Below are 16731 nucleotides of genomic sequence, written 5' to 3' on the forward strand. Positions count from 1 at the left end.
CATATATGCTAAACCCAAGGACAACATAATTCTAAATGGGAAAATTAAAAGCATTCCTTCTAAAAACTGGAACAAGACAAGGATGCCCTCTTTCTCCACTTTTATTTAACATTGTGCTTGAAACTCTAACTAGAGCAATTGGACAGAAGAAAGAAATGAAAGGTATACAAATAGGTAAAGAAGAACTCAAACTATCACTATTTGCTGATGACATGATTCTATATTTAGAAGATCCAAAAAAATTCTACCAGAAAACTTCTAGAACTAATAAATGAATTCAGCAGAGTAGCAAGATATAAAAATCAGTACCCATAAATCAAATGTGTTCCTTTACATCAGTAATGAATCCACGGAAAGAGAGATAAAACTACCCCATTCACCGTAGCCTCAAAAAAATAAACAACTTAGGAATCAACCTAACAAAAGAGGTGAAAGACCTCTACAATGAAAACTACAGAACACTGAAGAAAGAAATTGAAGAATGGGGCTGGGGAGATAGCTCAGTCGGTAGAGTGTTTGCCTTGCAAGCACAAGGCCCTGGGTTCGATCCCCAGCACTGCAAAAAAAAAAAGAAAAGAAAAGAAAAAAGAAATTGAAGAAGACTTTAGAAGATAGAAAGACCTCCCATACTCCTGGATAGGCAGAATTAATGTTGTCAAAATGGCCATACTACCAAAAGTGTTTTATAGATCCAATGCAATTCCTATTAAAATCCCAATAACATTCTTCACAGAAATAGAAAAGCAATCATGAAATTCTTTGGAAAAATAAGAGACCCAGAATAGCCAAAGCAATCCTTAGTAAGAAAAATGAAGCAGGAGGCATCACAATACCAGACATCGAACTATATTACAGAGCTACAGTAATAAAAACAGCATGGTATTGGCACCAGACAGACATGTAGACCAGTGGTACGGAGTAGAAGACGCAGAGACAAATCCACATAAATACAGTTATCTCATACTAGACAAAGGTGCCAAAAATATACATTGGAGAAAAGATAGCCTGTTCAACAAATGGTGCTGGGAAAAATGGAAAGCCACATAGAACAAAATGAAATTAAACCTTTATCTCTCACTGTGCATGAAACTCAGCTCACAGTAGATCAAAGACTTAGGCATTAGAACAGAGACCCTGCAACTACTCGAAGAAAAAGTAGGCCCAAATCCTTCACCATGTTGTCCTAGGATCTGACTTGATTAACAAGATCACTAAAGCACAAGAAGTTAAATCAGGAATCAATAAATGGGATGGATTCAAACTGAGAAGCTTCTTCTCAGAAAAAGAAACAATAATGTGAAGAGAGAGCCTAGAGATTGGGAGAAAATCTTTACCACATGCACCTCAGATAAAGCATTAATCTCCAGGATATATAAAGAACTCAAAAACCTTCACACCAAGGAAACAAATAACCTAACCAATAAATGAGCTAAAGAACTGAACAGATACTTCATAGAAGAAGAAATACAATTGATAAAATATATGAAAAAATGTTCAACATCTCTAGCATAATTAGAGAAATGCAAATCAAAACTACTTTAAGATTTCATCTCACTCCAATCAGAATGGCAATTATCAAGGATACAGGCAACAATAAGTGTTGATGAGGATGTGGGAGAAAAGGTACACTTATTCATTGCTGGTGGGAATCCAAAATGATGGAACCGTTATGGAAAGCAGTGTGGAGATTCCTCAGAAAACTTGGAATGGAACCACCATTTGACCCAGCTATCCCACTCCTCAGTTTATATCCAAAGGACTTAAAATCAGCTTTCTACAGTGTTGTGCACACATTATGTTTATAGCAGCTCATTTCATGATAGCTAAACTATGGAAACAACCTAGATGCCCTTCAACAGATGAATAGATAAAGAAAATGTAATACATACATACATACATGATGGAATATTCCTCAGCTTTAAAGAAGAATGAACTTCTGGCATTTGCTAGTAAATGAATGGAGTTAGAGAATATCATGCTAAGTGAAATAAGCCAAACCTAAAAAGCCAAAGGTCAAATGATATGCGGAAGCTAATTCAGAATAAGGGACGGGGAGGATAGGGAACAATAGAGTTACTTTATATTAGGTAGAGGGATGTGAAAAGAGGGGAAGGGGTGTGGGGGTAGTAAGAATAGCAGAGTGAAACAGACATTATTATTTCATGTACATGCCTGACCAATGTGATCCTACAATATGTATAATCAGAAAAATGAGATTGTACTCCATTTATGTATGATCTATCAAAATGTATAAATGCATTCTACTGATATATAAAACAAATTAGAACAAATACAAAATATTTTTAAAAAAGATACTAAAAAAATCCTGAGAACTCTTATAATTTTATATTTTACTTCTGTCTTATTTAGGCAAGTATCAGCCATACCTCTGCTGCTCACCCCCCAAACCCTTTCTCTTAAACCAAACTACAGAAACACAGATATAAGGGACGTCCAATCTGGGAATAAAAAAGAATGGTTCCCTAAGAGCCCAAAGGGAGACAAGTATATATGCATATGTTTTCCCGGCAAGGAGAATTTAGGAAGTGACCCCTTCTCCCAGTGGGGACCTCCCTTGTCATATTCCTAAGGAGTGCCCTTAAACACCACCCTGGCTGTGTGGGGAAGGGTGGACACCTGTTGCCTCAGTCACCTCACCGTTTACAGTGTTGCTCCTCAAATCTGTCTGTTCCCAATTTTACTCTGCCTTTACCTTCTGCTGGTAGTTGGTGGTGAACAGTGAGGGACATATTCATAATTTGTAGCTTCCTGCTCTTTATTCCAGAAGTGTTCTTTGAAGCGGTTATGACTCAGAACAAAAGAAAAACCATGTTATTGAGGAGACAGAAATCTAAAATTGAAGGAAGTATGTATTTAAGAAATCTGTTACCAAAAATATATTACAATATTAACATTTTTACACTGACAATATACAATCTAATCAGTCTCTTTGGCACATTACTGGTAGGAAATAATAATAATGTTTGAGTTTGTATTAATGTAAAATTTTTCTTCAAGAGTTATTTAGAGAGCTTCCTTTCGATATATTATTTCATTTATGAATTAGAACTGGCTTTATGCTGTTTTCTTGAGCTTGAGCTTGATGTTTCTCAATCAATTCATCCAAGTTGGTGGTGGGAAGTAGTGTCCATTTGAAAGGAATCCTGATTGGAAACTGCATAGTTGTTTTGCTTTGGGAGAGAAGTCCTGCAGAGTGCATGCCGAGTCCAGGGAGGATGCAGCCCCTTCACTTTCCATTGGAAGTCTTGGAGTGTATCATCATCTGTGACTCTGTCATTTCATGTGAATTTTCTTCGGGGGCTGACCTCACTGCACTGGAAATCGATATGCTGACTTGACGTTTCAGCATCTTCATGACCTTTCTCTTGTACCCTTTACACGCAAAGAAATATATGAAAGGGTCCATGCAGCAGTTGAAGTTCATCAAGCACACAGTGAAGTGCAGAGAAATCTGGAACGAGTGTCTTTGGTGGCACTCGAGGAGGTCAGGGAAGCGAAGCTTCTTGATCATGTGTTGGATGATTGCCACGTGGTAGGGCGTGAAGCAGAGCACAAACACAACAATGATGAAAATGATGGTGTTGAGCGCTTTTCTGTTCACACCGGACTTCTCCGAGAGAGGGTTTTGTTTGGCAGTTCTGAAGAGTTTGCAGCAGATCTGCGAGTAGCAGATGAGGATGATCATGAGGGGAAGCACGTATCCCACAAAACACGCACCCAGGAGAATCCAGGGAAGAGACTGTGTCTCTTCAAAATTGGGGTACTCCATGCAAGTGGTCCTTTCAGCCTCCTGCTTTGACATGGGGCTGATGAGTAGGGGGAGAGTTTGGGCAAAGACTAGAATCCAGACACATATGCACACGGCTTTGGCGTGTTCGATTCTCTTCATTGTGTGGTAGCGGAGAGGGTGCACCACGGCGACGAAGCGGTCAATGCTCAGGCAGGTCATGAAGTTCACCCCTGCATAAGTATTGATGTAGAACACCAGAGCCGTTATCCTGCACAAGACGTCACCCATCCGCCAGTCAAAGCCCAGCGCATAGTAGGCTATCCGTGTCGGCAAAGCCGTGGTGAAAAGGATGTCAGAAATCACCAGATTTGTGGAATAGAGGGTGGTGGAGTTGATTTTTTTCCTGTTCTGGACAATGACGACCAAGGCCAGTAGGTTTCCTACCAGCCCCATGATGAAGACGAGGCTATAATGCAGGGGCATCACTATCCTGGCTGTGTGGTGGTGTGCGTAAAGGTCACAGTCATTTCCCTGCAGAGGTGTCAGGGGTGTAGTGAAATTGCTAGCCATCTCTTGACCCAGTGGTGGCAGGCAGGATCTCTAGGAGAAAACAAGGCTCTGTGTAATTAAAAGCATACTTAACTCAAGGCAACATAATCTGCCACATATATCTAGTTTTTAAAGTTTCACTTTTGATATTGTTTTTAAAAATCTATGATATAGCATATGGTTACATATATGATAACAGAAAGAACAGAGAATAAAGTGTATATTTTTGTTCTCACAATTTGTGGCTTTGGTAAAGCCCAGGCAAAGGAACTGGAACCATCTAAATAGGACAAATGCATTTTTGTGAGAAGAGAGGATGCGCTAACTTTTTGGTCAGAAATTCCCCTTCTTTTTTCTGAATCATTGTCTGATTAAGAATAAAGTCATTTAAAGCACGCCACATTTTAGGTGGGCATTAAATTTTATTTTAAATTGAATTTCGGTTGAACCTTTTTGTTGTCGTTATTGTTTTCCAAGTGTATATCACTGCCAGGAAATGGACTTAGTCACTTGTGTAGTGAATGTGAACTTACCACAGTGATCTGATTTGTGTCAACCTGAAAAGAATGAGAAATACGTGCAGGCCTTACTAGGAACTGAAAGTTAGGGTTTAAAAAAAAAGAGGAGGAAGAAGATGATGCCCCTGACTACCAGGACTGCAGGGACACAAAGGGGAGGGGGAGGGGAGGGAGAAGACTGCAGCTGCTTCAGGGGGTTTTGAAATCATAAGCTTTAAGCTGCGTCCACAGCACTGGTGGATGCGTGGTGCCCATGCTGGTCCTGCCGTCTGCTCAGGTGCTGCGTGTCCTGCTGTGTCCCCTGAGCTACTTCAGTGGGTGCTGTGTGTTGGTATGGTGGAGTCCGTGTAGGTATTTGACAGGTGTTGTGCAGTGTCCCAGGGTGTCAATGCATGATTCATACAGCCCCCACTTCATGCACGTTTAGTTCCCTTCTTGTTATAAATGATGTTGAGAAATTTCAAATCCTAAATTGAAAACTCCTGCAGTAAGCTCCACATAAGAGGGTGAATGTTGATAAAAGCAGGAAGAGCCGAGCAGTAAATTCTGTGTGATTATTATGAATTTAAATCACTTTTAATAACTTTATTAATTTATTGTTTTATGTGATGCTAAGGATTGAACCCAGTGCCTCACACATGCTAGGCAAGTACTCTGCCACTGAGCCACAACCCAGACCTGTATGTGGTTATTTTTAGAAAATGAGTTATTTCTCTGATTGAATTATCTGAATAAATCTCATGTGAAATCATCAAAATTAAAGAAAAAAATCCAATGTTTCTAGTCATGCTGTGCTTGCTATATTTTTAAGAAAAAGGACACTATCCTTATTACTCCGAATGAAAGAACTGACTACAAATCCACTTGTCTGCCTGCTGTAAGAGTGAATTGGGTCTGTGCCAACATTGTAACAATCTTGAAACAGGGACTCACAGGCCTGAGGTTTATCAGAGGATTGCCCTCCTAGCTGTGAATTGCGTGTAGTGTAGATAGGTGAATCCTTATAGCATGTAAATGAACCCTAAAACAAAAGAGAGCAGACATGGAAATAGAAGATTTCATTATCTACAAGAAGATCAGAAAGGACACTATGGGAAAGAACACAAAAATGAGGATGATAAGTATAAAACAAAAAGGGGGTAGAAACGTGTCCCAACAAATTTAGATGGATTCAACACCCCTGTTGAAAAAATAGTATCAGTTTGGATTTTTTTAACAACTGTATGCTACTTAGAAGAGAATATAACTCAAAGTAACTCAGAAAGACAGAAAATAAAGGCATATCAGACAACTCTCAATGATTGAAAAAGTAGAGTAGCAATCTTAACACCAGACTGCAAGGCTATTTCAATATTAACAGGAATAGAAACAGAGGGTCAATACAAAAGTTAAGAACAGACCACACAGAACATAAAAATAATCACGATGCATGTGTGTTCCAGCAAAATTTGACCAAATTTGAAAACAAAATGGGCAAATCCACAGTCATTGTGGGAAATCTTACACATTTCTATTGAAATATGACAGATAATAAAAAGAGACTAAAGACTTTGAAGATTTACGCAACCTTATTTAAGGCTGTTAGAAGTTCTGATGAAGGCATGTGAGCATGTCTGCAAATCTGACTACATAGTAGGTCATCAGAGGAGCCTCAGCTTTCGAGAAAACCATGATTGAGCGGATGACATTGTCTGACTGCAGTGCAGTTAAATTAGAAACCAGAAATAACATGGTAATGGAGACATTTGGAAACTAAAATGATACATTTCTAAGGAACTCTGAGATTAAAAAAGAAATCACAGTGGGAATTTTGAAATGTTTAGAACTAAATGACGAAAATAATACTTGCCATAACTGTGCAGTGCACCTAAGGAGTTAATCCAAGATAGAGGCAAAGCCTTGAGTGCATTAATTAAAAAAGAAAAGAATGAAGATAGTTAAGTTGAATATACTGCTCAAGAAGCTAGTAAAGAGTTGAGTTTTCAGTTGTGGAAATGAATGAAATAAAGATACAACAAAGTAAACCAAAGACAATAAATATAGACGTTGTATATTGTGTGGGGGGGAAAAAATGGAGTAGTTCCTAAATATGAAGTCATGGGAATCACACTGTAGAAGTAAAGTGGAAAAAAAAAACTATTATCTATTCCTCTGGGAAACACTTTCTGCAAGAAGCAAATTTCCAGGAACCAAGACCAGACACAGGGGGTGAACATTCTAGGCAAGGGTTGCAGCCGGTGATTAGGCATCAAGAACTTCTTTTATTGTTATTTTTCACATCCATGAAAAAAGTGGGTTTTTTTTTTTTTCTTTTCTCCTGAAAATCTCAATTTATAAAAGTTTTGAGGCATATTTCAGATCAGTCATAGGAGATGCCTTTAACCCTGCACCATGGAGTCTGAGAAGCCTACATGAGAATAACTATTATCATAGAGATTATTCATGTGACTTCACCTTCGGCAAAGAAGGTGCTGCTATTTGCAGCTTGTAAATGAAGGCTGACTGCTTCCCAGAGTGAACTACACCACTTCAGAGAGCCAGGAACAGCAGGAGTGTTTAGCACCCATGTTCGTTACAAAGGTGAAGATCTGCAGACAGCTCCATGTCTCCCTTGGGGGAGTTGGTTGAATATTTTATGGTACAGCCACAGAATGGGGTTTCATGCAGCTGCTGAAAATGGCAGTGTGGAAGTCTACTTCTTGAGTTATGATAAGGAAAGCAGATTGCACAATATAGTACTTAAGAAAGATGTCTGTGTGGATGTTATAGATGCCAAGTAAAACATGGTGCAAGTAAATTGAGGACTTCATCCATAGAGCCTAAACTGAACATGAACTGACTGAAATGAATAAGTAAATGATTTTTTTTTTTTTTTTAACTGAGGGAGAAAACCCACACGCTAAGCATTGGTGCCCCCCACCTGCTTTCCAGGTGAGGAGCTGAGAGGCCAGGAGGCTACAGGTCATGTTGGTCCTTCTCTGATGTTCTGTCCAGTCATTTGCAGGGGCAGCTGTTTCGTGCAACCCTTGAAGAATGTGTGATTTCAAAATACAGCATGGTCATGGAGTGACTCCCCTCTCCAGAGTAGATGGGTGACTCTTCCTAAGGGCACGGGGAGTCCTGCCTCCAGGAGAGCTGCCTTCTAGGTACAAAGCCAGCCCCAAGAGGAAGACTATTGAGAGGCCCTCTTACTGACCACTCTGGTTCCTGAGCTGGCCGAAGAAGGCTCTTGCAGAATATGGACGTGTGAATGAGATGAGTCAAACTGGTCTTAGCAAATGCAACTCCACATCATGTACAACCTCAGAAATGGGAAGTTATACTCCATTTATGTGTGATATGCCATTCTACTGTCTGGTATAGCTAAAAAGAACAAATAAAAAATATTTCAGAAAAAGAAAACAAATGCTACAAGAGCAGAGATTTCCATTTTATTCACAGAGGTATCCAAACATCAGGAACAGTGCCTTACCTACAGAAAACTTTCAATAAATATTTTCGAAATGGAAAAACAAAACAAAACTGGTCTTAGGTAAAAGAACTCAAGATTGTTTTGAAATATGTTCCTTTTGGATATTTAGTAAACTCTTTGGAGGACTGGTTTCATATGATAACTCTAATGTTACTTTAGTTCTTGCCAATATCTCTTCCATGTTATTTATGCTATAATTTATGCTCCAAATTAAGGAATCCTTAACCATTGTTCTGCCATTCTTATATTAACCAATCCCCAGTTTATTTTAATCTCTTAGAGATACTACTTTATACCTTCTTTTAATCATTTTATGGATTATTTTCCCAAAACTTGGAATAGCTCCACTCTTTTATTACCAACCTCACCGTTAGGGCCTGCACATGCTAGATCCTGAACTACAGAAATGATGCCTTTTTGTGTCAGAGCCTCTGGAGCACAAGGATGAACAGAGCATGCTGGGAACGTAGTGCTGCCTGCTCGGGGGCTTGCAGTCTTTGCTGTGTTCCTTCTCTTGCATACCAGGATTCTGTTCAGTTTTGGCTCTACAGTGTGCCGGGGGCAGCCTTAGGATTATAAATTCCATTTTATTCACTTTCAAGTATAACGTGTTTCTTCTTGGTTGTATTTCAAATATTTTGCATTTTAATTATTAGGAAGCAGATTCTGACATGCGTGTAGATAATATCTGTCTATCTCTGAGTTAAGCTTGAAAGTACCTGAACTCGTCATTATATTGCCTAGGGAAAAGCCCACGGAAGTGTTGGTCCTAAATCATTTTTCCTTAGAACACTGATAGCTGTAAGAACTGCAGTGTGCTCGTGATGCTTTTGGTTAAAAGGTGTGCTTGGTCCATCAGTTGTCCTGCGTGCTCCACACGTAGGGACAGGAGTCAGGGTGGGCATGGATAGTGACTAGGCCTTACTCAGGTCTGACCTGAAGAACAGGCCTCAACTGGCCTCTAAAACACCTGTTCATCCAGGGGCTGAGCTACCTGGAGGCCATTGTGCTGCCCTCTTTATTGATAAGCAAAAGATGCAAACCCTGTTCTGCCTCTCTAATGAGATATTTGATCGTTTTAACTTTTTTGTTTTCCTAACAGAAGTAAAATAATAAATTTCTAATCCTAACACATGTAAAATAAATAAATTTCTTCCTCATCAAAATATCTTCCAAAGTATTTTCACTTACATTTTTGGAAACTGGCCTGTGTGTGTGTGTTCTGTAAAATTTGTTTCATTGCCAATAGGGTTGCTAACATTTCTTGAGATATTATCACCTTATTTTTGCATAACCGGACATGTTGACATGATCTGACAGGGTTTTTTTGTTTTGTTTTTTGGCCACAAAAAGTGGAAAAACACCCCCCGCTCCAATAAAAAAATCATGAAAACTTCATCTTCTTAGTATTTAAGAAAATAGTGTTTAAGCTTCAGTGTGATCTCTGCTCTGGAAAATGTTAGCCCTGGAAACCAACTTGAAGGCACTTGTGACTTTTGAAAGACACATGCACCTTCTCCTGTCCTAGTTACATGCTTTGGTAACTAAAGTGTCTTCTTAGCTTTTATTCGTGGCAAAAACAGAATAAAAGCTGTTTTTATCCAAAGATTTAGTTCATACTAGAATGGTTTTTGCCTTAAGGTTTCTGAAATAGCACCATGATCTACTAATGTTTATTTTAATAATACCTTCAGTGTTGATTAGTAGGGCTAAACTGCTAGGAAGTTTCTTTAAATTCAGGCTTTATCAATGATTTGAGTGCATCAAATGAGATGACTTTTCTGTACGGTCAGGTCTGGTCCAGACCATCTCACACAGAGAGGTGACCTGGCTCCAAGAGCCAAAAAGGAAGTTCCAGAAACTTGTTTTAGAAACAATCATGGGAACCACCAAAATGTGTGTACAGATAGATGTTCGTTATATTTTTATTGTTAAACGATGAATGGTGTCTGATTTGATTCTTTCTCTGATTTCTGTTGACATACTTTCTTGGGCTGTTTTCCCAAGGAAAGGTAAGATTGAGGAAATGTTTCCAGAGCAGGGAGAAGTAGCATCATTGAGAAAGGAGGGGGAGATGAAGGCTCAAGGTTAATTGGAGTAACAGAGATATGGTCTTAACTGCGGAAACAAAAATCAACAGGTGGGCCAGGTCGCTAGATGATGCTGTTTCTGTTCTTAGAAACGAATAAACATGCTCCCTGGAAGACAGAAATCGTTCATGACTTCTTTCTCCATTACCTAGTTTTGTAAGCCCTTCTCAAGTAATTGAAAAATATTCTTGTTCTTGTTCGAACAGGGATATCCGAGTTTGGTCTGGTGTCACACATAGGTTCCTAGCACTCAGTCAGCTTTGTTCTTGCCTTCTCTTTAGTTGACTAAATAAGTATCCCCGAGCTGCTGGGTGTGCCATTTGCCTGTAAAATGGGCAGGTGGGAGACCTTAATTCCTGCTGTAGAGAAGAAACCTGAGGCACAGCCACAGCCACTGCATGAGTAGAGTCAGATTGTCCCTCCCACTGTGTTGCTGAGCCACTACTATAAGTCAGCACCTGCCCTATTACCTAGTTAAATAAATCTTTGTATAGGTGATTTTTTTTTTTCACATTTTGAGTCCTAAATTGATAAGCATGCCTGTAATCCACTGAACATTTTCTCAGCATTCCCTGTATCTTAAAAAATCACACATACAAGAGTGACTATATCAGCAGAGTTGATCTGGTCAGTCTGTCAGGGTGACCTCCCCTGCCTCCCGGGGGTCTACCCTTCTCTGGCCTGTGGAGGTGTGACAGACTGACAGGCCGCAGTGGGCAGCCTTCCCAAGACCTTCTTAGCTCTGTGTTGCTGCTGATCCCATGACATTCAAACCATCTTTCAGTGGGTTGCAGAAGGTCATTGACGGGACAAAACACAAAGAAGTTTTTCAAGGTAGAACAACAGTGTTCCCCAGTCTGCAGTTCCTTCTCTGTGCCTCTCACAGTGTCTGGGCCTGGTGGGCACTCTGTGAAGACCAGCTTCAGCTCATAGACCTGCCCAGGGCATTGATGGGAAGTGAAAGGCGCCTGAGCGTGGGTCATTTGGTGACACCCGCTTGCACACTTGGGGTTTTATGTATCCCGACTGTTTTTCTTTCATCTTTCCCTGATTATTATTTCTTGTGTGGCTTTTGGTGGCTTTAATGCTGACTAGGAAGGATAGGAGATGAAGATAACATTTAGAGAACTGTAAGAAGCCACCTCTCAGGGACACTCATTCCAGCATGAGAAAGACCTTCTGCTTGTATGTGGCATGCCTCTGGGGTCCTTAATGTGGGATCACACATCTTAACACAGAAGGCTCTTGATGGTGAAGGGCTGTCTGTACACTCTTTCTCCCGAATCCAGAATGTTTTTAGAATTAGTATGTACCTTTCCTCAAAGTTCAAGGGAGTTTCAGATTTTATCTTTATTCTCTCATGTAAACTAGGCAGGACATTAAATTTCCTTGTTTTATGGATAAACTGAATTCCAGGGGAAGTCAGTCATTTGCTCAGGGTCCTCTATGGCAGGTCATGCAGGTGGCCAGCCTTCTAGTCCTCCTTTAGTTGGCAGGCCTTTGTGCTCACCTCTGCACCCACTCCCAGCGTGGCTGTCTCTCTCTCTGTGTCCTCCTCGCTCTCTGCTGCTGTGCAGCATCCTCTCAAGAGCACTCAGATGGTGGCTGTCTGCCCCAGGCAAGCTGAAACCTTGGTCGCAGTGTCCTCTTTGATGGGGCTCTGCTCCCTCTTCCTCGGGTCACTGGCTGCAGCCACACTAACCCACTTGCAGTCTTTGGATGCCACTTGTTCCCTCACACATGGGTGCCCTCTGGCGCTCTGCCCGCCTTGCCCCTGTCCTGCAACCTCAGCTTGTACTTTCCTTTGACACTTCCTTAGAAACCAGTTGTTCTGGAAGCTTTCCTGATTTTTACCCCATGCCCCAGGGGAAGGCAGGGCTGGGGTCTTTGCTGGGAAACTGAGGTTTTCTTGGTTTTGCCACCCATGGGTGATGTTGATGTCTTCTGTCTCTAGCTGACCAACAATTGGCATTCAGGAAATACTCATTTGCTAAAGAATAGTCAAATCTGGTCCCCCTAATCCTCACTGAAAGGTTCCTTCTGAGTCGACAGGAAGCCCTGGATGGATAATAATACCCATACTGTTCAGCAGACTATTCCAGCCACTGCCCAGGGAATCCTACATGTAGTTGCTCAAAAAACTTCCACTGGTCCATTTGTGGATAGTGAAATTGAGGCACAGAGCACATAAATGACTTGCCTAAAGATATCGCTATTAAGTGTCAGGGTTCAAACTCGGACTCTTTGACTCCAGAAATCACATTTGGTACGTTTTATCCCTCTTCCTGTTTCCAGCATGTTCTGATGTGGGTGGAAAAACAAGTAAAACAGGAAGGAATCTCAAAGTTGTAACATATACCAGCTCATTCCTGTCTGAACCGGAGAGGCAAGGGCTGGGGGAAGTAGGGAAAAATGTGGATTTCAGTGGAGTTCGTTAATTTGTAGTATATTTTAAAATAAAGGTTGTATAAATCATTTAGATTTTACTGTTTTAATGTACATTTTAATAACAGTTTAGGCTGAAATTTTAATTGAAAACAGATGGTGAACACCCAGCATAGTTTTATGCTATTAATTTATTTTTATACTGCTTTTAAGGTATTTGTAGGTATTTGCAAAATATTTTTTATTATTTCTTTTGGGCTTCCAAAATACCACAAAATCTCTTACTTCTATAGTCTGCAGAGAATGTTCTTATGTATTATCTCATTTTGTACGGACCCCCGCTATCTCACAGACTTCTTAGGAAGCTCATAGACTGTGCAGACTGGGGGATGCTGCTTGTCCTTAGCACATGCCATCCTCTGGAGCCACCCACCCCGGCAGGCCTTAACCTTGGCAGAGAGAAAGGCGCCCTGATGGACTCCTTCATTAGGGCTGAGCTCCCTTCTAGATGCAGATGTTTTAAGGATGAAGACTGAATCACCATCTTTATCCCGTAGACTGCTGCAAAGCAGCCTGCAGTATATCTAGCAAATGCCTAAAATATGTGTACGAAATCCAGTAGTGGCCTGAGTTGGCATTTATTCCATGGAATGACTGATCATGATACTAATATACTCTAGGCAGCCTGCTGACAGCGACTTATAAAAGGAATCCTCACCACAGTCAGCCACATAACCTGTGAGCATGTGAGTAAGGCTGCTTTATGGAGCCAGGTGCAATTGCAGTTTTAGGTTCAAAAAGTACAATTTACCCCCCAGAGACAAAGAATGCCCTGGAATTCCAGAAAGCACAGTTAGATGTATGAATCTCCTAGAGACTCAAACGCTTATGTAAAATATTCCATAGAATAAAGGTCTTCACATACGTTCAAAAAAAAAGAGTTTTCACAGAAATAATAGGGCTAGGAAATTTTGCCTTTTGGACTCATCCTTTGGTAGTTTAATGGGTGTGGGGTAAATGATAGACACTGTTTTCACACTCACCAGGAGAGACAGTGTTAGACAGATGTGGCAGAAATATTGCTCCCTATTTTACAAACAAAGCAACTGAAGCCAGAGACATCACGCAACTTGTACAAAGCTGTGCAGCTTGCACGTAGGGGAGCCCAGGCCTGAGTCTGATCCTGGAGCCCCTGCTCCTAACCATTACACTATATGGTGCTCAGACTGACACCAGCAAGACAGAACCCTCACCCAAAACAAGGAAAACAAACAAAAAAATCCACATCCTTCTTTAGAAGACGTCTCTTCACGACTCATATTTTGCCATTTTCTTTACCTCCACTCTCGACATGGACATAAATATTGGCAAATCACTGCATTGTTTTGTGATTTTGTTTTAAAAGAGACAAGAAATTCTAGGAAAAAATATGAAGCATGTTTATACAGATCATAAACACAAACCAACATAGATGTTATTTTTGCACTTATCTAATCAATAGTTTAGAACTAAAAGATCCACACTCACAGAGAGGCGTAAAGCCCAGAATACTGTTACTCCTTGCTAGTGGGAGGGTAAATTGGTAAAATGTTTTTGTAAACCAAAAATAACTATTTTGTATCTAAATCTTTAGAAAATATACTCTTTGCCCCAGGAATTCTACTACTGGGATTCTGTCCTGAGAAATAATCTTAAGTATAAAAAAGACATATAGGTAGATACATGGTCACATAGTAAAACATGATTTTTACTTTAAATTGTGCTGAAGAGCTAATTATATTGTATATAAAATACATTCAAATGCAAGAATGCTTCTTTCCCTCCCATGTTCATGTATCCTGAAAAATTGACATTATTTGCAGATTCCCTGTGATACTGTTTTTTGTCATCTGAGTTCATACAGAAACATCCAAAATAAGACCTGTTTTTTGGCAGTGATTTTTCCGGCATGACCCATTCATTGCTTTCATCTCACTTAATAATAGCTAATTAGAACTGCCAGTAACCAGAGAATCTAAACTATATTAATAACATGGTTTTTGTTACTAATGCTTACAGCTATTTAACAGATTCTTTTCCTTTACCTTTCACCCAAATGTTAGGTTTTCGCATTTTTCTTAAGAGCGTTTGTTACCTTACCTGTCAGTGACCTGGCCTGGCCCTGGGTAGCAGCAGCCCGTGTTGGCTCAGACTGAAATCAGCTAAGCCTGCCTGTTGCTTTAAGAGTGGCTGGCCCCGCCTTTCTTCCTGTCGCCGTGTGATTGAGAGTAGAGATGATCAGTTAGCCTCAAACATGCCTGTGCACTTTTTTTTAAAAAATGGGAAGTGAAATTTTTCTGATACTGTTTAAAAAAAAAGAAGTTATCCAAAAGCCCCTTGGAATTTATGAATTGTTGATATCTTTGGAACTTTATAAATTTTTCCATAAAGATTTAAGTATCAAGAAAAAAAATCTTTGAAGTAGTAAACCTTAAGTAAAAGACCATCATCATCATCATAGTTACTGAGGTTTTCTGTTGATATTCTGTGTAAGTTAGGGTTTTTAAATGTTTTAAGGAAAAAAGTCCACTTTGGCAATGTAATTTACTCAGTCGAAATCTTATCAGCTTATGACAAAGAAGCAGGTTTCTGTGGTGAGTTGGGGAAGAGGTCTCTTCGTCATCCTGGGCTAGTGGAGGTGTTCCGGCCAAAGGCCGACTGACTGCATCAGTGACTGCGTGACACTTGAGGGGCGAGGAGCAGTTGAAGCAGCACTTCTACACGAAAACCAACCCACTCTCGTGTGCAGGATAAAATTAAAAAAAAAAAAAAGAAAAAAGAAAAAAGAACTAAGAAAAAAAAGAAAAAGAATAAATAAAATACAAAAAAGGGGGGTGAGACCTGTGCTGCTCATCTTAGCGGGTCCTGCTGAGGTCCTTGTTGACTCCATCTGAACCAATAATGGAGGGTTGTCAAGTGCAGTTCATTTGTAGACTAGAGATGAGAACTCGATTGCTCAGAACAGAAGAGGTGGTGTTCATCCTTGCCCAGGATCAACCTGGCCATTCCCAGTCAGTTCTGGGTGCTGCATTTAGGAAGGGCAGAGGTCACTCAGATGGTGCCTGGGGTACTGAAGGTCCTGGAGAGCTGGTCTGAGGAGAACTGATGGCGTGGAGTGAGAAGGGTTATTAGGCTTTGCCTGGGTGGGACAGTCATCCTTATGCATTTGGAAACTGTGTCACAAAAAAGGGATTCGATGGCTTTTGTCTGTCCTTCTAACTCCAGAGAGTAGAAGGAGGACCAGTAAGAGGGAGAGGACTTTTTGCTCCAGGATTCTGTAAAATTGGACATGTGGCCATAGCCTCTCTGTGGTGTCATTAAGTCCTTATAAACTATTCAGTGCTGAGAATCTGCAGAGGATCATTGACAAACAGAAGAGTGAGCAACACATGAGCTGAATTCTTTGAATTCGTGTTGGTGTCTGTAAAATAAAAGTATTGAACAAGGTGATCTCCAAGACTGTTCCTTGGGGGAGTGCAGAGATTTTAAGACTCCGTGGACATGGCATAGTATTCTAGAACTAGTTCATTTAGAACTGGACTGAGGCCCGGGGTGCAGCTCAGTGCAGAGCACTTGCTGGCACTCATGAGGTCCCACGTCCTATCTCCAGCACCACTAAAAACCAAACCAAACCAAACCATGGATTGACAATGTTGAGAAATTTTTCAATTTGTTGGAAGGTCATCCTATTGAGACTTTTTGGCTTATAATTTTGGAAATATTAATAATTATTAAGTAGAACATTGTTACATAATGAAAGACAACTGAAGTCGCTCCTCTAACAAAGCGGCTCCATCCTTTTGTTGGTATTGACATAGTCAAGTGTATAAAGAAGAGGTGGTATCCTGCGATGCCGTTGAAGTTTCATGTCAGATAATTTCATGGGCTCACAGACCTTCTTTCTGTTGTTGAAAGTTACCAGGGTTC

At 40.3% G+C, this 16731-nt stretch overlaps 2 protein-coding genes across 2 annotated transcripts in view; one reads left to right on the plus strand and one right to left on the minus strand.

The window, feature by feature from the left end:
• Positions 1-16731, plus strand: part of UBAC2 (UBA domain containing 2) — a 160278-nt gene that overhangs the window by 77795 nt on the left and 65752 nt on the right. The gene's annotated exons all lie outside the window — the stretch shown is intronic.
• On the minus strand, positions 1529-15151 carry GPR183 (G protein-coupled receptor 183). The gene is made up of 2 exons (XM_079138775.1): positions 14905-15151; positions 1529-4351 (listed from the first exon to the last, which is right to left on the minus strand). The coding sequence occupies exon 2, from the start codon at positions 4319-4321 to the stop codon at positions 3248-3250; it is 1074 nt and encodes a 357-aa protein (XP_078994901.1). The 5' UTR covers positions 4322-4351; positions 14905-15151; the 3' UTR covers positions 1529-3247.

Source organism: Sciurus vulgaris (assembly GCF_902686455.1).
Source record: "Sciurus vulgaris genome assembly, chromosome: 4".
Taxonomy (NCBI): domain Eukaryota; kingdom Metazoa; phylum Chordata; class Mammalia; order Rodentia; family Sciuridae; genus Sciurus; species Sciurus vulgaris.

Excerpts from the sequence above, each read along its gene's own strand:
- GPR183 (XM_079138775.1), bottom strand. The coding sequence starts at position 4,321 with ATGGCTAGCAATTTCACTACACCCCTGACACCTCTGCAGGGAAATGAC.